Below are 20778 nucleotides of genomic sequence, written 5' to 3'. Positions count from 1 at the left end.
AGCTAAGTTGTCTGAAGTTTCATTGATGCATCCTTGAGAAAGTTTTTTTTATTTGTTTCTCTCTCTCTCTCTCTCTCTCTCTCTCTCTCTCTCTCTCTCTCTCTCTCTCTCTCTCTCTCTCTCTCTCTCTCTCTCTCTCTCTCTCTCTCTCTCTCTCTCTCTCTGTGTGTGTGTGTGTGTGTGTGTGTGTGTGTGTGTGTGTGTGTGTGTGTGTGTGTGTGTGATATTGAAATTCTTCTTCTTCTTGATGTTTTCTCTTTTTTTTCCCCACATTTGGTTTCCTTGCCCTTGAATTCTCTCAGACGATTCACGATTTTGATGTAAAAAAAAAAACTGGAATCTCTCTCTCTCTCTCTCTCTCTCTCTCTCTCTCTCTCTCTCTCTCTCTCTCTCTCTCTCTCTCTCTCTCTCTCTCTCTCTCTCTCTCTCTCGTTTCTATTTTTATTTGGACGAGGAAGTTCCAAGGGCAAGAATTTATGCAAACCAACAAACAAACAAACAAGAAAATTGCTTAGGTTTCGACACGAGAGAGAGAGAGAGAGAGAGAGAGAGAGAGAGAGAGAGAGAGAGAGAGAGAGAGAGAGTTAGTTCATTGAAGCACAAGATGAAGGTTAAACCGTTTCTTGTCCTCCTGTGACCTTGAAACTGCGACGCTTTTACTGTGCTGGAGGGAAAGTGAGAGAGAGAGAGAGAGAGAGAGAGAGAGAGAGAGAGAGAGAGAGAGAGAGAGAGAGAGTAGGTATTGTTCCATTGTAATATTTCGTCAAGTCTTAATCACCGGGTGTAATTACTAATTGAGGTAGTTTGTGGTTGTGAGTGATTGTCGTGTGATGATCCATAGTTATGTGTGGTGGTGATGGTGGTAGGGATGAGAGGTTAGGCTCGTCTTTTGAAACGCTTTCTTCTCTCATAAGGACTGTTCTCAAAGGTCACAGAATGAGTTGTTATATTTTCATGGGTGTTTCCTCTCTCTCCTCCCTTGATTGAAGCTACTTGCTGGACTTGAATCATGGAAACATCCTTGAAAACTGCAACAACTTTAAGTAAAGCCTGTTAAATTATCACCAGAATCCGGAAAGCACCCTTGAAAACCTCAGTAACTTCCAAGAGAATCTGTTACATTATCACCAGAATCATGATAGCGTTTAATGACCTCCTGAATCATGAAAGCACCTCAGTAACTTCCAGTAGAGCCTGTAAAATCATCTCTAAAATATAAAAAAAAAGGCACTCTTGAAAATCTCCTTAACTTCCTGTAAAAGCTGTTAAACTCTACCTAGAAACTTGAAAGCACTCTGGAAAACCTCTGTAATTTCCACTATAACCTGTTAAATCATGAAAGTAGCCTTGAAAACCCCATTAACATTAACAGAACATATTAAGTCACAAGAATCATGGAACCACCCTTGATAACCCTAATAATTTCCACGAGATGGCACCGAAACTGTTGAAAATAAGGCGCATATCATTATTGCCAGTGATGGTGATGGTGGTGGTGGTGGTGGTGGTGGTGACGATGGCAGTAATGGTGTTAATCATATACATTACACAAATTCATGGTGTTGTGTATGGTGTTGCTTGGCGCGTTGCGGTGGTGATGGCAGTGGTAGTATTCACGGCAGTAATGATGATGATGGTGGTGGTGTTAGCGGGTCTGCTTTCCACAAACATCGCCCGAAGATTGCCTTGTGGTCGAGGAATGGTGGTGGTTGCAGGAGTATAGTTGCAATAGTGGTATTTATGTGGAAGGTAATATTATGACTTGTAATGGTGGTGGTGGTGGTGGTCGTAGTAGTAGTAGTAGTAGTAGTAGTAGTAGTAGTAGTAGTAGTAATAGTTGTTGTTGTTGTTGTTGTTGTTGTTGTTGTTGTTGTTGTTGTTGTTGTGGTAATTGTACGCTGTTAATGATGTGGTCAGACAAGAGAGAGAGAGAGAGAGAGAGAGAGAGAGAGAGAGAGAGAGAGAGAGAGAGAGAGAGAGAGAGAGAGAGAGTTATTAATAGTAAACTCGTGAGAAGAGGAAGAATGGAGGAAAATTATAAGAAACAAAAGAAAAAAAGGGAAAAAAACTGATGGGAAAAGCGATGGCGAGAGAGAGAGAGAGAGAGAGAGAGAGAGAGAGAGAGAGAGAGAGAGAGAGAGAGAGAACGTCTTAGAATGGTCAAGGTTAATGGGCGGTTTGCAACTTTCCCTCTCCGTTCGTCTGTCTGTCTGTCCGTCTGTCTTGTTTTTTTTTTTTCTTTCCATACTTCTTTCTTGATTACTGGTGTGTGTGTGTGTGTGTTTGTGTGTCTAGTTGGCCTCTCTCTCTCTCTCTCTCTCTCTCTCTCTCTCTCTCTCTCTCTCTCTCTCTCTCTCTCTCTCTCTCTCTCTCTCTCTCTCTCTCTCTCTCTCTCTCTCTCTAAAAAAAATAAGGAAATACCTGAATTAATCGTAAAATCTTTATCACGTTAACAGTGTCAAGCAGGAAGAGTTCATAATATTTCTACCTGTTTTTATTTACCTGACAGCTTCTTCAGTTAAGGAACGGGGAAGTGAGGTTCATCATGTCTCCTTTTACTGATATATACTGTTTAATAATATACTTCAGTAAATGTCTGTATTTATTGTATTCGTTTAATTATTTACCTTTAATATTTCATCTTTTTTTTTCTTTCGATTCCATATTGAATTTATGTATCTAATTGCTTATGCGTCTATTTATTTCATTTTTTTATTTATTTATGTTTGTGTCTTGTTTATTTCGTAACTTAAAGCACTCGTTTATCTATTTATTTATTTTATTTATCAGTTTTTGTTTATTTATTTATTTTTGAAGGGGCGCCATATGACCCCATTGTTGCGGCGCAGAAAAGCCTATCAGTCAGTCAATCAACCAGTCTATCACCCATTCAGTCAGTCAGTCAGTCAGTCAGCGGGTTTCGTCAAGCACAGGTCCACTAAATAAATCTGATATGCAGGGAAGCTATTGCCTATTTAGATATAGGCATCTTTGTGTCTTTCATTTCAGTGTATGTGATAGAGAAATTATTATATTGTCTAGTATACGTATCTGTCGCTTATTTCTTTTCAGTATCTTAGAGAAACGATAATATATGCTGGTATAGGATCTCGTATCTTTCATTTCAAGAGATCTGCTAGAGAAACTAATATATTTTGGGACAGATATGTCACTTATCATCCTGTTGTTTACTTAAATGAAGCGACGCCTATTATTGTACCTTCAGCAAAATTGACGTACCTTAGGAGACAAAGACCACAAACAAAACGTGATCTTTCCTGTAGAAGTTAATAACGGAGGTTCCAAGACGCTTTTCAATGGAATTTTGGACTTGCTTTCAGACTGGCTTCTTCAGTAGTAATAGTAGTAGTAGTAGTAGTAGTAGTAGTAGTAGTAGTAGTAATAGTAGTAGTAGTAGTAGTAGTAGTAGTAGTAGGCACCTTCATTGGACTTTATTTATTTATTTATTTATTATTATTTATTTTTTTCCGTTTTTGCCCTTAGTCAGAATCATTCTTATATTTTTTTTTAATGTTAGACGGGTTCTTGCCAAGGATAGCATAAGGACGGTGAAAAAAGTGGTCTCTTGAGGGTGCCAGTCACAAAAGAGAGTTAGGTTGTCCAGGAAGAATATCCAAAATTATGAGAATGGCACTTAACCTATCCTGATCAGCTCTCTCTCTCTCTCTCTCTCTCTCTCTCTCTCTCTCTCTCTCTCTCTCTCTCTCTCTCTCTCTCTCTCTCTCTCTCTCTCTCTCTCTCTCTCTCTCTCTCTCTCTCTCCAGATGACCCCAATAGTAGCACGCACACACACACACACACACACACACACACACACACACACACACACACACACACACACACACACACACACACACACACACACACACACACACACAAGGTAGGACCTGAGGCAAACTTGTGTGACTTGCCTGCCTACCTGTGGCCGAGAGAGAGAGAGAGAGAGAGAGAGAGAGAGAGAGAGAGAGAGAGAGAGAGAGAGAGAGAGAGAGAGAGAGAGAGAGAGAGAGCTGCATAAATCTACATACATAACACATCCATATACGAATAAGATAAAAAAAAAAGACAAGATAAATAAAGATAGATAAAGAATTCGAGTAAGTATTAAAGATGAAGGGAAATAAATGAAAAGGGAAAATATTACGAAAGAAAAATAGCAGGAAATGTTTAAGGATATTTAGTTTTTTTTATCTTGTCTTTTTTTCTCAATCTCTTCATTCTGCCTGTTCGTTTTGAGGTCTAGTTAAAAAAAGATAATTCATTTTTTTTTGTTTACGAGAGAGAGAGAGAGAGAGAGAGAGAGAGAGAGAGAGAGAGAGAGAGAGAGAGAGAGAGCGTTACTCGTAATTTCAAGGACAAAGTGAAGGGAAAGGCAAGAAGAGAGGAGAGAATTACAGTAGTGAAGTAAAAACAGGAAAGGAGGGAGGTGGGGGGAAGAGAGAGACGAGGAGATGAGGAGGAGAAAGAGGGAGGGAGGGTACAGAGGGTACTAGAGGGCGGGCAAGCGGAGGTCATGGGCGCCTGGCTGTCTGGGAATGACCTAACGCAATGCTCGGTTATTTTTAGGTCTTCTATGTAGGCAAGTGATCTCTCTCTCTCTCTCTCTCTCTCTCTCTCTCTCTCTCTCTCTCTCTCTCTCTCTCTCTCTCTCTCTCTCTACGTCTGGTAAACATTGGCATCTTCAGTGGGTCTTTTTCAGCCTTTTTATTGTCTTAGGCTGAAGAAACCTCTTACATGAAAGACATCTAGTATCATAACGTTCTTATTGCATCACTCAAGTATTGTTTATGATCGTTAATGTAACCAGCATTACAAAACTGGCCACCTCCTGCCGTCTCTCGCGCATCTCTTAACCTCGCCAACCTTTCATTCATCGCCTTGTAAGGGTTTGTGGACAGTCTTCTTACTCAAGCTTGTTGGCGTCCTCTTTTGACTACTTTTAATAGGTTCTTGTTGTGGATGGTGCTGGAGATTTTTCAAGAGGGGTTTTTGGTTCCAGTAATGGTTTAATAATATTTTAGTGAAAGTTATTGAAGTGTTTAGGAGAGTTTTTGATTCTAGTGATGGATTGATAATACTTTCGTGAATGTCACTGGAGTTTTTCAAGAGTATTTCGTGATTAAAATTGTAGTTTACTAAGGACTGCACAACGAATAAAAAAGAAGAAAAAAAAAGAAACATGAGAACCCCATCTTTTTGATTCTCTTTGAAAACATGAAAAAAACAAATGTTGGTATTAAAGTCATATTTTCACCAATATCACCACGACTCGGGAATGTGTGTTTCAGTAAGACACATTCCTCTATAAAAGCTCCTCTGTGGTGATGCAATGACTCGCACAGGTAGGCAGGTGAGGCGAGGGCAGGTGGACTCATTAAGTGACCTGTATGTACCTGTGTTAAGTATTCCTCAGGTGTGATGAACGATTATTGCATGCACCTCAGCAGCCACACGTGCCCTGACCCCGTGTGTGTGTGTATGTGTATGTGTGTGTGTGTGTGTGTGTGTGTGTGTGTGTGTGTGTGTGTGTGTGTGTGTGTGTGTTTGTTTGTCTCTATGTATGTGTTTCCTAAGTTGTGTAATATTTTTTATCTGTTATTGTCTTGTGTAAGTTGTTTTTCTTTCCCCGTTTATCTCTCTCTCTCTCTCTCTCTCTCTCTCTCTCTCTCTCTCTCTCTCTCTCTCTCTCTCTCTCTCTCTCTCTCTCTCTCTCTCTCTCTCTCTCTCTCTCTCTCTCTCTCTCTCTCTCTCTGAAGTTAGAGAGAAGAAGGAGAGAGAGAGAGAGAGAGAGAGAGAGAGAGAGAGAGAGAGAGAGAGAGAGAGAAAATATTATTGCCTCACCATGCATGTCATTAAACGAGAGAGAAAAAGCGAAAGGGAAACAACACACACACACACACACACACACACACACACACACACACACACACACACACACACACACACACACACACACACACACACACACACACACACACACACACACACCTACCTTTTGCATTTTTAATATTAGTGACATTTTAACTTTTCTTTTTTTCTTTTTTCTTTTTCTTTTTTTCTTTTTTCTTTTTTTTTTTTTCGCGGAAAGATGAGCTGGCAAGTCCAGTTTTACTCCATCGTTTCTGTCACACTTCTAGGAAACGTGTATTGTATTCCATGAGAGAGAGAGAGAGAGAGAGAGAGAGAGAGAGAGAGAGAGAGAGAGAGAGAGAGAGAGAGAGAGAGAGAGAGAGAAACATTAAGAACATAAAAAAAACGAAAAAAGTGTATTATTGGAGAGAGAGACAGACAAGCACACACACACACACACACACACACACACACACACACACACACACACACACACACACACACACACACACACACACACACACACACACACAGAAATTAACCCACACCGTAAATATTTAAAACAAAAGACTATGACAGTTAAAGGTAAGGCCACAAGACACCCGTGCAAGGCGCTACATAACCGTGGTGCTTCTGCTTTGTTATTTCATCAATCAGTCAATCAGTAGTCAGTTAATCAGTAAGACAGTCAGTCAATCATTTAATCAGTCAGTCAGTCAGTCAATGGATTCACTCATGCTTTGCTATTAAACATATCAATCATTCAATCAGTCAGTCAGTCATTCAGTCAGTTAATCAGTGAATCTACTTTTCCCTGCCATTAAACCAACCAATCAGTCTGTCAGTTGATAAGTTAATCACTCAGTCAATTAGTCAATGCACTTACTCTTGTCTTGCTTATAAATCTATTAATTAGTCAGTCAGCCAATCATTGAGCCAATCAATTTACTTCTGCCTTACTTTTAAATCAGCCTTTTCGTCAATTATTCAGGATGTCAGTGAATCAGTTGCCTTACTTTTGCCCTGCTATTACATCACTGACTCACACACTCACTCAACTTACCTGCGGCACAAGAGCGAGAAGAAGACTCACGAAAACACACGAGAGAAACATGACTACGGTAGCGATCACAAGAATTAAGACGGCACACTATCCCTGTCTATCCCTCTTGGTCGTGGTGTGCGTGTGTGTGTTCCTTTCGCCGTCCAAGTGCCTTCTGGTTGCCTCTGACACGGTGCTTCCTCTTTTATGTCCAGTTACCGCCGCTGCCGCCACTCCCAAGGCCTCGCTTCTGTGACGTCACGAGGCTCCCTTCCTGATGTCATTGTTAAGTCTGTTCTCTTCCACCCTGCCATGCGTGTCACGATTGTTGCGTACTTTATTTTCATTTTTATTTGTATTTTTAGTTGCTTTTCCCCTCCCACGTGTTTGTGAAATGTAGTGTAATGTGTAATGTTTGGTGTGGTGTGATTCATCTTTTAAATGCTGGTCTTTGTTTTGTTTTTTTGGTGTGTTTTTGGAAGGTGTTGTGTTTGTGTTTGTATCTGTTGGTGTGTGTGTGTGTGTGTGTGTGTGTGTGTGTGTGTGGAATTAATAGTGAAGTAAGTGGTTTTAATGGCTCACTGGCTTGTTCTTTATAGTGTGTCAGGAAGACCGGTCAAAGGCAAGCAAAAAATAGAATAATAGAAAAAAAATTAACTTTCAGTACTAAAAAAAAAAAAGAAAGAAAAAATCAGAGTAGAACAAAGAGAGAGATAACCAATTTAGTTTTTGAGACGTCTTGATATTCCTCTCTTGAAACACCTCAAGTTGCAGGCAAGAGGAAAAAAAGAAGAAAAGAAAGACAGAAGCAGGAAGAGAGATCCAGGATTTACCAGTGGAAGGAATGAGTAGTAATCACGGCAGCATTAGTCAACAATTAGTCAGCACACAGTTCTCACGCTCCAGGCAGCCACTGACTACTGACTGCTGTCCTGAGTCTCTTGACCTGTGCCTGACTCGCTGACTTGCTGACTCACTCACCCATCACCGTCACTCCCCCACAGTCCCGTCACGAGTAGGTTCATGAAGGCCGCATGCTTAAAGTTCCCTGAAGTCAAATGTGCCCTTTTGAGATTCGTGATATCCTACCGCTGGAACAAAAGAAAACGAGAACGTAATGGAAGCTGCAAGAAGCCGTCAGGCCTACATGTTTCCTGTCCCTGTGTAAAACTTGCCTGTCTATTTCCATTATCGTCCTCATCCGTGAACTGATCTAACCTTTTAAAGCATCCTAGTGACTCTGCGCTAACGACCTGATTACTGAGTCTATTCCATTTATCTACCACTCTACCAATTCCTACCTCTCCCTCTTCTCATTTTTTTAATCTAATTTTATCAAGTTTTGCACACATCATTCCTTGTCCTCTCCTGATTATTGACCCTTGTTATAACTCCTATACAATTTAGAGAGCCCCATTGGAAGTCCGTGAACACAGTGTCTTTACCTAAATCCTACCACCAACGCAGAACACCAATACAGCACTGACTTTGCCACAGGACTTTGCATGCAGATGACAGCGAGGCACGAGAGAAGATTAGGTCTTTTTTATTACTATCCTTATTACAGGGACTGCCACGTGTAGGTCTGCCTGGCCTCTTGCACCTTCTGTTCTCCTACGTCCGTATACTCTTATTGTGGTGGATTCATCGAGACTGATAGTGATGATGCGTACGATGACTGAATGGTATGTGTGGTGTTGCGTAGTGGTGTGCAGTGATGCGTGTATGTTGAGAAGCACTTGCACCACCACCACCAACACCACCACCACCGTCACCACCACCACCACCACCACCCCCAGCACCACCACCATCACCACCACCACACAGTCACGACCATGAAAACACTTTAAATGAAATTCCCCTCCCCGCGCCTCTTCCTGTCAGGTGTGTACGAGACAGGCAGGCGTGGGGAGGCTGGGGAGGAGGTGAGGGAGGGCGAGGGGGGACGGGGGGAGCAGGTGTTCATAGAGGACTGAGTGAACAGGAAGGGAAAGCATGAGAGAGAGAGAGAGAGAGAGAGAGAGAGAGAGAGAGAGAGAGAGAGAGAGAGAGAGAGAGAGAGAGAGAGAGAGAGAGAGAGAGAGGTGAGGGTAAACTACTTATTGAAGGAAAAGAACGATGAGAGGAGAGGAAAAAAGTGGGAAGAAGGACAAGCTGTGCGGCTGAGGAAGGGGAAGAGAAGGTTAAGAAGAAAAAAAGAAAAAAGAAAAGAAGAAATGAAAGATGTGGTGGAAAGAATGTGGAATGCTTTGTGGAGTGCGTAAGAAGAAAAGATTGTACTACTCGGAAAAAGAGAAAGAAGGTTGAGTCTTCTTTTCTCTCCCTCTCGTTTCCACCCACTTTCTCCTCCTCCTCCTCCGCCTCCTTCCTTGTTTTCTCCCTCCCTCATCCTTTCCTCTTATCTTTTCTTTTCTTTTCTTTAGTTTTTTATCCATTACTCATCGATTTTTATTCCATATTTTTTCTTTTCTTTCATCCCTCATCCATTCTTCCTTCCACCTTCTTCGTAATCTTCACTTCTTTTCCTTTCAAAAAATCTTCTTGTCAGATCAGTGATAAACTCTCTCTCTCTCTCTCTCTCTCTCTCTCTCTCTCTCTCTCTCTCTCTCTCTCTCTCTCTCTCTCTCTCTCTCTCTCTCTCTCTCTCATCGCTGAGCATAAAAAAAGAGTAACAAGCAGGAACACCACCAATTACACACCTGAGCACGGTTACCTGTATGCACGTGAAGCCAACACAGTGCTTCCCCTGGCACACTCGTCACTGATTCCGAGAAGTGATTGACTGAGGCTCTGACACACACACACACACACACACACACACACACACACACACACACACACACACACACACACACACACACACACACACACACACACACACACACACACACACACACACACACATACACACACAGAGTCAAGATTAATGAGGTGTTGTTTACATTATACAGTTTACTTTTTTTTAAGTTTCAGGTTTGCATACAGATGTGACTTTTGACTTATGATTTTTTTTTTTATTTATTTATTTATTTTTCCACTTATCTTTTTTTTTTTAAGTTACCCGGGAGTTGCTGTTTGTTGTTTTGGTTGTTGTTGTTGTTGTTGTTGTTGTTGTTGTTGTTGTATTTTTTTCATATTAATTCATTTTATTTTGCTTATTTACCTATTTATTTTTTGTCATTTTTTTGTACATATTTTATCTATTCATTATCATTCAATGTTACCATATTTATTGTTTTATTGTTTTTTTATCATATTTTACCTTTATTACTTAATTTATCTTAATTTTATGTATTAATTAATTCATTCGTTTATTTATTCACTCTTTTTATGTTTTTTTTTTTTTTTCTGGGATGGAGGAGGTTAAGGACAGCAGAATCAGGTGAATTATTCATTTGTGCTCGGGAGGACAGACGGCAGTGTAGGTAATAGACAGGTTGTGTATGTAGGGCGCGGCAGTGACGTCAGGAGTGTGGTGGCGGGGCTCATGAACTCCCTTCACCTTCCCCCACCCTTCATTTACCCTCGACTTTCATCACCTTTCAGTACAGAGTTTAAAAAAAAATGAACTAGATTTGAAACTGCTAAATACTTCCCTTATTTACTGCAATATTTACCCTTGACTTTCACCAACTTTTAGTACAGGGTGTTGAAAAAAAAAAAAAAAAAAGAGTTGGACTAGATCTGAAGCTGATAAGACTCTGTAATCACGAGACAACCATGGATTAAAAAACATTGCTAGTCTGCACGTTTTTTTCTCCATCTTTCCTTTTATATTTCATTTATTCATTTATTTAATTATTTATTTTATTTTTTACGACTCTAGCATAGGGCACCAAAAATATAAGACAAAAACCAATAAAATAAAAGGCCCACTAAAAGTATTAATCTTTGTATAAACTTATAAGGCATACTTACTTATATCCACCTAACATTTCTACTCATAAACCCTGAATCAACTCGGCACCAACAGATTGATTCCTGAGTGCCTGGCCAGTAGTGGAATCTTCAGTAGTAGTCACTTAAATAATCATACAAACATTACTTTTCTTTCAATGCATTTCCTTTCCTGCATCACAAATCACTCTTCGACACTTCTTTTGTCTTCCACTCACCTCTAAACAGTTTGGTGGCCAGACAACGGAAAAACAATCTCTTAATCCATTTTCCCTTTCCTGTGGACGCCTTTCAAGACTTCGTGCTATGATTTGAGTGTTCTATATTATCGCGTATCGCAGTTAAGAGGTTAAAGGAGTGGAAAAGAAAAGGTGATCCAATAAGTCTGTATTAGTTAACCTCCTCTAATGGTCTCTGCTTTGTCTTTGTTGTCAGTACGTGTTGTGAAGCCCAGGAAAGGTTTCAGGAAGGGTCTGTGTTGGTAAGGCATCGTTCTTTACAAGCACGTGTACCTGTGTGAGTTGTTTTGGTCTGATCCATTGGCTGCTGTTTAACCTTTACATCTTGATCTTGTTGCTCTTGGTGGTGGTGGTGGTGGTGGTGGTGTGGTGGAAAGGTTGATATTTTATTTTTGTTTTTATTTTATTTTGGTTTTATTTTCTTTCATCTTCTTTTCTTTTCTTCTTCTTCACCTCCTCCTCCTCCTCCTCCTCCTCCTCCTCTCCTCTGCTACGTAATAGTCTTCTCCACATACTACCTCCCAATACATTTCCTTATCTTCCTTCCTCTTACTCTTCAGCTTCACCCACAAACCCACTTCTCCATCCCGCTCTGTCACCACGACCCTCTTAAACACTTCCCTGCAGCCTCCTTGAACAGCCTCCTCATCACCTCTTCTTCCTACACTGCGACCAAATCTATGCAGCATCCCACAGGAAGAGTATCTACCATCACTTCTGTCTCCCTGTCTCCTCTCCTTGCCTACAGCCTCTCGTCCTGTCCTTCTCCTGACCTCCATCACCCTCCTCTTCTTCATCCCCGTGGAAACAACATGCGGAAATGCTGCTCCTCCTCCTCCTCTTCCTCCTCCTCCTCCTCCTCCTCCTCCTCCTCCTCCTCCTCCTCCTCCTCCTCCTCCTCCTCCTCCTCCTCCTCGCTACAGTGTTACCCAAAAGTTATTTAGCAGTGTTTAATTACTGTTTGATTCAAAGTTCCAGTTGTTTGTATTTTCGTAAGGCTTTTATTTTTATTTTTTTTTACTGTCGGGTTATTACTCTCTCTCTCTCTCTCTCTCTCTCTCTCTCTCTCTCTCTCTCTCTCTCTCTCTCTCTCTCTCTCTCTCTCTCTCTCTCTCTCTCTCTCTCTCTCTCTCTCTCTCTCTCTCTCTCTCTCTCTCTCTGCAAAAGGGTGACATTGTTAGTCTTAAAAATCCCGTGTTCGCTTGTTCCATTATTCATAGCCACACTTATGTACTCAACACTCTATATTTCCTGTACATATTTTCCTGTCCTTCATTATTCATAGCTGCATATACTACACGTACTTACCTCTTACTCACCTTACTGTTTCTCCTTCCTTCCTCACTGTCCTCTTAACTCTGAATACATGTTCCTTCTATACATTCTGCTTTCATTCCTAGCACAGTCCATCATCTTTATATTTATTTTCCTCCTACACACCTTATTAATACTCCTTCCTAATACACCTCCACCATCTTAACTATTTGTTCATTCATCTCTTGTACACCTTATTCTCCTGTCTACCACAGTTACTCACCTATTCTATATTTGTTTATCTTCTGCACACCTTACCATCACCTTGTTTCTATTTATTTTCCTCCCATACATCTTTTCTCCTTCCCAGCTCACTACATCACCTCTATTACCTTACTTGTCTTGCTATACAGTTTGTAGCATCGTGTAGCAGCTCATCACAGGCAGCTTCGTAAGGACCCGAAAGTAACACAGGTCTGGTTCTGTATGTGTGTTCTTCCTTTGTGTTCTTTTTTGTGTTCTCTGTGAAATTGAGTTGCCTGTCTGCCACTCCTCTTCAACCTTTCCTATTTTGACACATATTCAATCATACTGACACACCTTTCCGAATTTTATAACTTAGATTTTGTATGTAACCTTTTGTTTTCCTTTATTTATTTTCCAGACGTAAGGTTCTAAGCACACGTTACCTAATTCTCAGGATATGGTGAGTTGAAGGTGTGACTGCCGCACCCCGCCCTCCCTTGTATTGTAGCTACGTGTGGGCCAAGCTTGTCTTTCGTAATGTCTTGCGTGTCTTGGAAAACCCCAGGTGCCTTAAGATAGGGGTTCTTCAACACTGCTCGTCTGCCCTTGTGTGTGTGTGTGTGTGTGTGTGTGTGTGTGTGTGTGTGTGTGTGTGTGTGTGTGTGTGTGTGTGTGTGTGTGTGTGTGTGTGTGTGTATTTGTTTGTGACTTTCTATCGTCTCATCTCATCTCTCTCACCTCACCTCACCTCATATTCTCTCTCTCTCTCTCTCTCTCTCTCTCTCTCTCTCTCTCTCTCTCTCTCTCTCTCTCTCTCTCTCTCTCTCTCTCTCTCTCTCTCTCTCTCTCTCTCTCTCTCTCTCTCTCTCTCTCTCTCTCTCTCTCTCTCTCTCTCTCACTGACTCACACACTGACTCACTCACTCGCTCACAATCTTCTAATCCTAAATCACTTTACCGCAAACATCCTGAATCATTGAGAGAGAGAGAGAGAGAGAGAGAGAGAGAGAGAGAGAGAGAGAGAGAGAGAGAGAGAGAGAGAGAGAGAGAGAGGGAAAAAAAAAACAGGTAATAATAGTAAAAGAAAAAAAAATGCAGGAAGAATAAATATTTGCCATGAGGAGCAGAAGGAGGAGAGTCATACAATCGATTCTCAAAACTCGATGGCACAGTTCTCACAAGATACATACGTGATTCTCTTCAGTATAAGCGTGACAAAGATGCATTTTTATATATACGAGTATCTGACAGCTACCTTTCTACTCGTATAGCTGTGGTTACCAGTCCAGCGAGCTACCACAATCCTTTATGCTGTTTCCTGTTTTCTCTCAGTCTCCAGTCCTTTGATCCGCTGACAGTCTCCGTATAAACCCAGAGAGATGACAGCTGCAGAGATTACTTTCTTACACGTAAAGTCATGGCTAGTTGTATATCAACCTACCACACTCCTTTCCACTGTTTCCTGTTTTCTCTCAGTCTCCAGTCCTCTGATCTGCTGGTAGTCTACGTACAAATCTTGAGAGCCTTTAGATTTCTTTCTTATTAATTATTTTCCACTGTTTTCCCTGATGTTTTCTCATTCTCACAGTCTCATGCGCTGATAGTCTCCTTGCAAACCTTATTGATTCGACGCAGATCAGATTTAGATTTAGAACGAGGGAAAAATGCTAATTAAAGTAGAATTGGTGTTTTTTAATCTACTATTGTCCGTGAAAGTATAGTATGTTTGTTCGTGGTGCAGTATGTATGTCTGAAACTCCTGCATTCCCTGTTCGATTACTCACGTGTTCAAGTTCAGAATGTTACGATACCTTGAAAATGTTCCCCTCATTTCATCACGTTACGCTGTCTTGACAATTTTTTCCTCAATTTTAATATCACGTACTTTGGCCCTTATTTTCTTTTTCCCCATAAATGTCACGATACGCTCTTTTTTTTTTTTTTTTTATTATTTTTTTCTTCGGTTTCTCAGGTGTGTCGGTATTAAAGGTAGGTGATGCAGTCTTTCAGTTCGTATGATCATTATTCTAGTAAATGGTGATCGCGGCTTTCACTCTCCGGTATCTTAAGACGTATCTTTTTTCTCACCTTTAACTTTCTATTCAGACAATGACTTTACAACACTAACCTGCTCCCCTGTTTTGTCTGCCTCCGTCTTCTCCTTCTTCCACTTTCCTCCTCCTCTACACACTCCCTTTTAATCGCGCATGGTGTCACTGCTTCAAAAATTAAGAGAAAGAATAAGAAAGAATATATTTAGTCTATTCTCAAATATTTAATCTCATCACTATTAGTTTCAAGGACGCTCAAATAAAGGTTATTACGGTTTTTAAGGTTTTGTCAATTCTACAGGCAGTTTAACAAGGGTTCTGTATCATCAATAGGAAGAACAACCAGGGAAACCAGACTGATCTTCTCCTTGGCGTTTGAAAATTGTTCTTACTGGTCGTTTCAAAAGAAGGAGCGTGGAGTCATGAACAGGAGTCTGTACAAGCCAAGCGTTTCCTGTTGAAAGGTGTTCATGGAAAAGTTACTACTTGAGAAAATACCTGTAATCTCCCGTCACACACACACACACACACACACACACACACACACACACACACACACTTTTATTTGCGTTCTTTACTCTCATATCCTCTTAAACATTCCTTCTTATCTTCCAACGTCATTGTTTCTCCTGTTTTTTTTTTATTTATTTATTATTTTTTTCTTTTCATTGGCGAGAATGAACCTTTCTGCAAACGGAAAATCTTGTTACTTTTGAAAACCCAGTAGTAAAATTTTTTTTTTTAAATGATAATCAATTTGATTGTTTTATTTTATTTTGTTTGATTGATTTTTTTCCTGTTTTGTAAATATAATATCATATTTTTAGACATGAAATAGTAAGACGACCGTAAAGTATATCTTTTCATTTATCTTCAACTTGATCAGTGTCCTTGCTCTTCATCTGTGCTTTTCTTCTATTTTTCATCTTTTTTATTTTCTTTCACCTCATGATTATAAGAAAACAAGAAAATAAGGGATGTTGCAAGAAGCCATGAGGCCTACACGTGGCAATCCCTGTATGAAGCATACCTACCTATTTGTACCTATCGTCCCCATCCCCCATCATTTCTCTCTTATCTCTTAACACAACTTTCATTCTCCTTCGTAGCTTTCTCTCACAGCCTCCCCTAAAATTATGAAGTGTAGAAGACGACGACATCGCTTTGTCAGAAAGAAAACGGGTGCATTATAAAGCAATACTATATTATTCTGGTTACCTCGATTATTTTTTCATTCTCTTTACCCGACACTCATTATCGCAATGTTCTTGAGGATATGCATAACATTCGTATTTCTCAATATTTATGCATGATTTGAGTTTTTATAAGAATAACTATTTTTTTGTTGACTGGATGTCTTGTCCAGATGTCATTGATATCAAAGTTATTGCAACCTTGAAACATTTGAAACATTTATTCATCACCCAAAATTTACAAATGCATGCTGACTTTAACTTGGCATCCATTAGATTAGAGGAGACTCCTTCTGCCAGACATGTTGGCGTCCGCACTAGATGAGTCATGGCCATTCGTGCAAGTTCATTGTCGTCTAGAATTCCTAAAGCTTCCCAAAGTAGAAGAAATCATGGAATAATGACTTATGTGCAAAATTAGTGGACAGTTCTAGCGAAGTGGGTGTCAGTGATTCCAGGATGACTGTGCCGGTGTCAGTCGCGACAAAACGGTTCACATTCCTCGAGTGCTGTCGCCTCTTGAGCAAGAAAATAGACACTGAACTTCTTTTACCAGACCGTCCAGATTAGAAATAAGAAAATCCTTAATATTTTCATCCAGCGAAGGAGATGCCACTTCCTAGCTGCACTCTTTCAAGAACTGATCAAGGGAGGAGAAACTACCGAAGTCCTTTATTCAACTTTTTTTTTTTTACATAACGGTGCACTTTTATATGCACTGGCCATGTCATGTACCTCTCCATGCGCACCATTATTTCCAGGTACCCTTGGAAAAAATTCGTGGACAGGTTGACTACCCCTGCCTTATACCATTTAAAGACATCAGACCCCTTCTTAACCTACCCTCTAGGGATGGAATAGTGGAGAGTGTGGGAGGGGGACTGAATGTGGGGAAAGAGAGGAAGGGAGGGGAAGAAAAGACATGGATGGGAAGTTATATAGGGAAAGGTAAAAGTGGGGAGGTGGGAGGGGAGGTTAAAAGGTGGGTCATGTAGGGGAAGGCAGTTGGGGAAAGGGAAGGGAAGGGAAGGCATCGATGGGGGTATAAAAGGTTTCGTATGATGAAGGAATTTGTACCCAATTTTTTTTATAAGTCTGAAACACCTCCTTCTCTTCCCTCCCCCCACCACACGACCCCCGCCCCCCTTCCCCTTGTTACCTGGGCCACCTGTCAGTACGCCTCAAAATACCTGTGGCTCTGATTGCTTATCTTGATTAATTGGAAACTTGTGTAAAGGTCTCTCTCTCTCTCTCTCTCTCTCTCTCTCTCTCTCTCTCTCTCTCTCTCTCTCTCTCTCTCTCTCTCTCTCTCTCTCTCTCTCTCTCTCTCTCTCTCTCTCTCTCTCTCTCTCTCTCTCTCTCTCTCTCTCTCTCTCTCTCTCTCTCTCTCTCTCTCTCTCTCTCTCTCTCTCTCTCTCTCTCTCTCTCAGGCGAGCCAATTAGTAATATGTGTGGATTTATTATTTTTTTTATCTAACTACTTCTTGTCTTACGTGTGTGTGTGTGTGTGTGTGTGTGTGTGTGTGTGTGTGTGTGTGTGTGTGTGTGTGTGTGTGTGTGTGTGTGTGTGTGTGTGTGAAGGTACACGTGTTTGAATGAAAGAAAAAAAAACAACACTTGGAGGAAAAACTCAAATACGTGGATGAATGCAGGTTTTAGGAGAGGCAGGTGTGTGGAATGTGTGGCCGGCGCAGGTGTGGGGCTAGGACAGGTGTGCGGGGCGTGGGTGGCGGGACGGGGCGTGCGGCAGGTGTGTGGGGGACGCGGTGTGGATGAGAGTGGCAGGTGTGTGATGGATGGCCAGGAAAGAGGAGGAGAGAGGAGGGAAGGGGGCGTGGCTGGGACAGGTGTGTGTGGTGGGGGGTAGGGCACGGAAGGAAAGGTGTGGCTGGGCTAGGTGTGTGGGGGAAGGGGCAGGTGTCACTGGGAGAGGAAGGGACGGGTGTTATAACGGAGGTCAGCAGGTGTCAGAGGGAGCAACAGACGTGAGGGGGAGGGGGGAGGGAAAAAAACCTATGAGGAAACTAACGCGAAAATCATTTAGTCTCGTTATGCTTGACAAGTTTTTTTGAATAGTGGATTTTTCCTTGATGGCATCGTGATCTCTCTCTCTCTCTCTCTCTCTCTCTCTCTCTCTCTCTCTCTCTCTCTCTCTCTCTCTCTCTCTCTCTCTCTCTCTCTCTCTCTCTCTCTCTCTCTCTCTCTCTCTCTCTCTCTCTCTCTCTCACACACACACACACACACACACACACACACACACACACACACACACACACACACACACACACACACACACGGCTCCCTTAACGTCCATAGCAACCTGCTTGAAATTTATATACACAATCACGTACATGGAGAAAAGCGCACATATGTATATTTTGGCGCCACAATGTGACAAGTGGATAGGAACTAGACCCGTTTCGTGGACTCATTAGTTTATTCAGTTACGGTCAAACCTGACAAGAAAGATTCCGGGATCGTAAGTAGTTATATTGGTCAATACACAGATTATAATTATAGCAACAATTACATTCCTTACGGTTCACAATGTATATAGTGTCTCAACATCGAAGCCTATAGAACAATGCTGTGTCTTCAGCTTAAGTATTCGGGGTCTATTGAACAATCCTGGGTACTTTGCCGTCCGTTTTCCACCGCTCTACCAGTGACGTGAGTACAGGTCTTCTCACAACAGCAGGCTTCCCTCTGCCTCTCGGGCTAGCCGCTAACCAGAGGGATAAAGTGCCCCTCTACTCTGCCAGGTCATAGGGACAGAGGGTCAACCTCGGAGGCCCCTTGAGTCAGCACAATTATTCATCTCCTAAATGTCTCATCTCACCGTTGATGCTGTCTCGACACCTTCGGATGTAAACATCGGGCCTCAGTATCATCCTACACCGTCGCCTCGCTCTACTTCCCATCTTCACTACTACAATTAACTATTTCCTTCCTTTATATGTCCTTACGCCTTCTGCGTTTAAGCCTTCTGGCGGTAACGGTATACATGAGCGGGGAGCCTCCGCGCCCTGTCCTTATGGGGAGGTGACGGTCACGCACGCCCATAAGATTTTAATTGTATGGGGTATGGGGAGGGGCGGGGTCGGGGAGGGGGAGGTGGGGTGTGGGTGCAGTGTTACGGGAATGGGATATAGGTGAAGAAGAAGGTGGTGGGGGTGTGGTGGGAGTGTTGTTGGGGGGAGAGGGGTGAGTGTGGCAGTGGATGGGGGGGAGATGGGTGAGTCTGGTAGTGGCTAGAGGGAGAAGGGTGAGTGTGGCAGTAGTTAGGGAGAGAGAGATGAGTGTGGCAACGCATGGGGGGAGAGGGGTGAGTGTGGCAGTGGCTGGGGGAGAGAGGGGGAAGTATGGCAATGGTTGGGGGGAGAGAGTGGGGGGTGTTGGCGGGTGAGATGCAGTATGTGGAAGTGGTGGTTGTGGTGGTGGTGGTGGTGGTGATGATGAGGGGCGGGGCATTCAAGAGTTGGAGTAGGATTACGAGTAGATGCTGTACGTATGTGTGTGTGGGTGTTGACTGTTAGGCTGGTGATTCAATTGCACGAGACTAAGCAAGTTTTTTCTTTCTTCTTCTTCTTCTTCTTCTTCTTCTTCTTCTTCTTCTTCTTCTTTCTTTCTTTCTTTCTTTTTTCCTTTCTTTCTTTTCTTTTCTTTTTTTTTTTTTATGGTATGAAGAGCCGTCCGTCCACATACGCTGGTTGAGTTCAGAGTTAGGTATGTAGGCTACAGTATGTTGCCAGCTGTCACTTTGCTTTCCCTTCGTTTGCTAATTCATGGCCCACTTCTGTTTGTTATCTTTCCTTCTACAATCCCATAGAAGTGGTGCTTTTAAACTTTTCCTCTCTCTTAATGGTTGAGTCTGGTAGTGTATTTCATTTGTAACCACCAGTGTGTTGCCAGGGAGTCACTTCGACATCCCTTAATTTGGTGATTTATTGCCCACTTATGTTTGTTATTTTGACTTTAACTTTGTTATCTTGACCTTACTCAAGGTTGGAATGCAGTGGAGGTTGGCCATCTACTGGCTCGCTCACTCGGATCTCCTCATGTTCATGACCTTTTTCCTGTTGATGTGTCATATGTCCTTGCCCACTTTCGTTTTGCTTGAGGCCGATCCCCTTTCATCACAACAGCTGGCACTGCCTGCCTCTGTCCTTCCTCGTTTTTCTTCTCCCTTGTTTTTCTTCTTATTTCGTCCTTCGTTTCGTGTCTTCTTCAGGAGCGTGGTTGCATCACATAGATAGAAAACAAGAGGAGAAAACACTGGAAATAAAAAAAAATCCCAAATTTATAAAGGAGATAGTGATTAAAAAAAAAAAAGTTCAAGGAGTGTGGTGATAAATTTGCTATTTGGAACCTCGAGCTACGAGGGAGAGGATGTGGTGGTTGTGGTGGTGGTGGTGATGGAAAGGAAAGGGGAGGAGGAAGGAGGGGGGATTGCTGCTTCAAATTAGTGAGTGTCTCACCATCGTTCGGGACTCGTGACGTGTGCGTGTGACCTACGGTCGTCTGCTGGTCACCCAGCCAGCCGTTCCCCTACAGAAAGAGCTAAGAGCTCATAGTGATCGATCTTTGGGTAGGACTGAGACCACTGACACACCACACACCGGGACAGCGAGGTCACAACTCCCCGGGTTACATCCCGTACCTACTTGCTGCTAGGTGAACAGGAGCTACACATTAAGAGGCTCGCCCATTTGCCTCGCCGCTCCCGGGATTCGAACCCAGACATTCTTGGTTGTGAGCCGAGCGTGCTAACCACTACACTACGTGTGTGTGTGTGTGTGTGTGTGAGCAGTTGGGAGTATGTGTGCATGCATTCAGGAAAGGATATGGATAGGAACTTGAAATGGATGAACGTTTACCTTCTTTTTCTATGATAGCTGGTCTCCGGTTATCTCCCTCTTTGTGTGTGTGTGTGTGTGTGTGTGTGTGTCCTGTGATGACTATACAGCATAAAGCTCTGTTGTAATG

The 20778-nt window shown here is 42.1% G+C and overlaps 1 protein-coding gene and 1 long non-coding RNA gene across 2 annotated transcripts in view; one reads left to right on the top strand and one right to left on the bottom strand.

The window, feature by feature from the left end:
• LOC135104783 (uncharacterized) overlaps positions 1–7103 on the bottom strand; it is a 12467-nt gene extending 5364 nt beyond the window's left edge. The window contains exon 1 of the mRNA XM_064012371.1: positions 6935–7103. Coding sequence (XP_063868441.1) covers positions 6935–6985 — 51 coding nt within the window. The 5' untranslated portion in view covers positions 6986–7103. The remainder of the gene's footprint in view (positions 1–6934) is intronic.
• Positions 1–20778, top strand: part of LOC135104784 (uncharacterized) — a 43449-nt gene that overhangs the window by 8042 nt on the left and 14629 nt on the right. The gene's annotated exons all lie outside the window — the stretch shown is intronic.

The sequence above is a fragment of the Scylla paramamosain genome, chromosome 11, assembly GCF_035594125.1.
Source record: "Scylla paramamosain isolate STU-SP2022 chromosome 11, ASM3559412v1, whole genome shotgun sequence".
Classification (NCBI taxonomy): domain Eukaryota; kingdom Metazoa; phylum Arthropoda; class Malacostraca; order Decapoda; family Portunidae; genus Scylla; species Scylla paramamosain.
The sequence above is the reverse complement of the archived record's forward strand: the minus strand, read 5'-3'. Positions and strand labels throughout refer to the sequence as shown.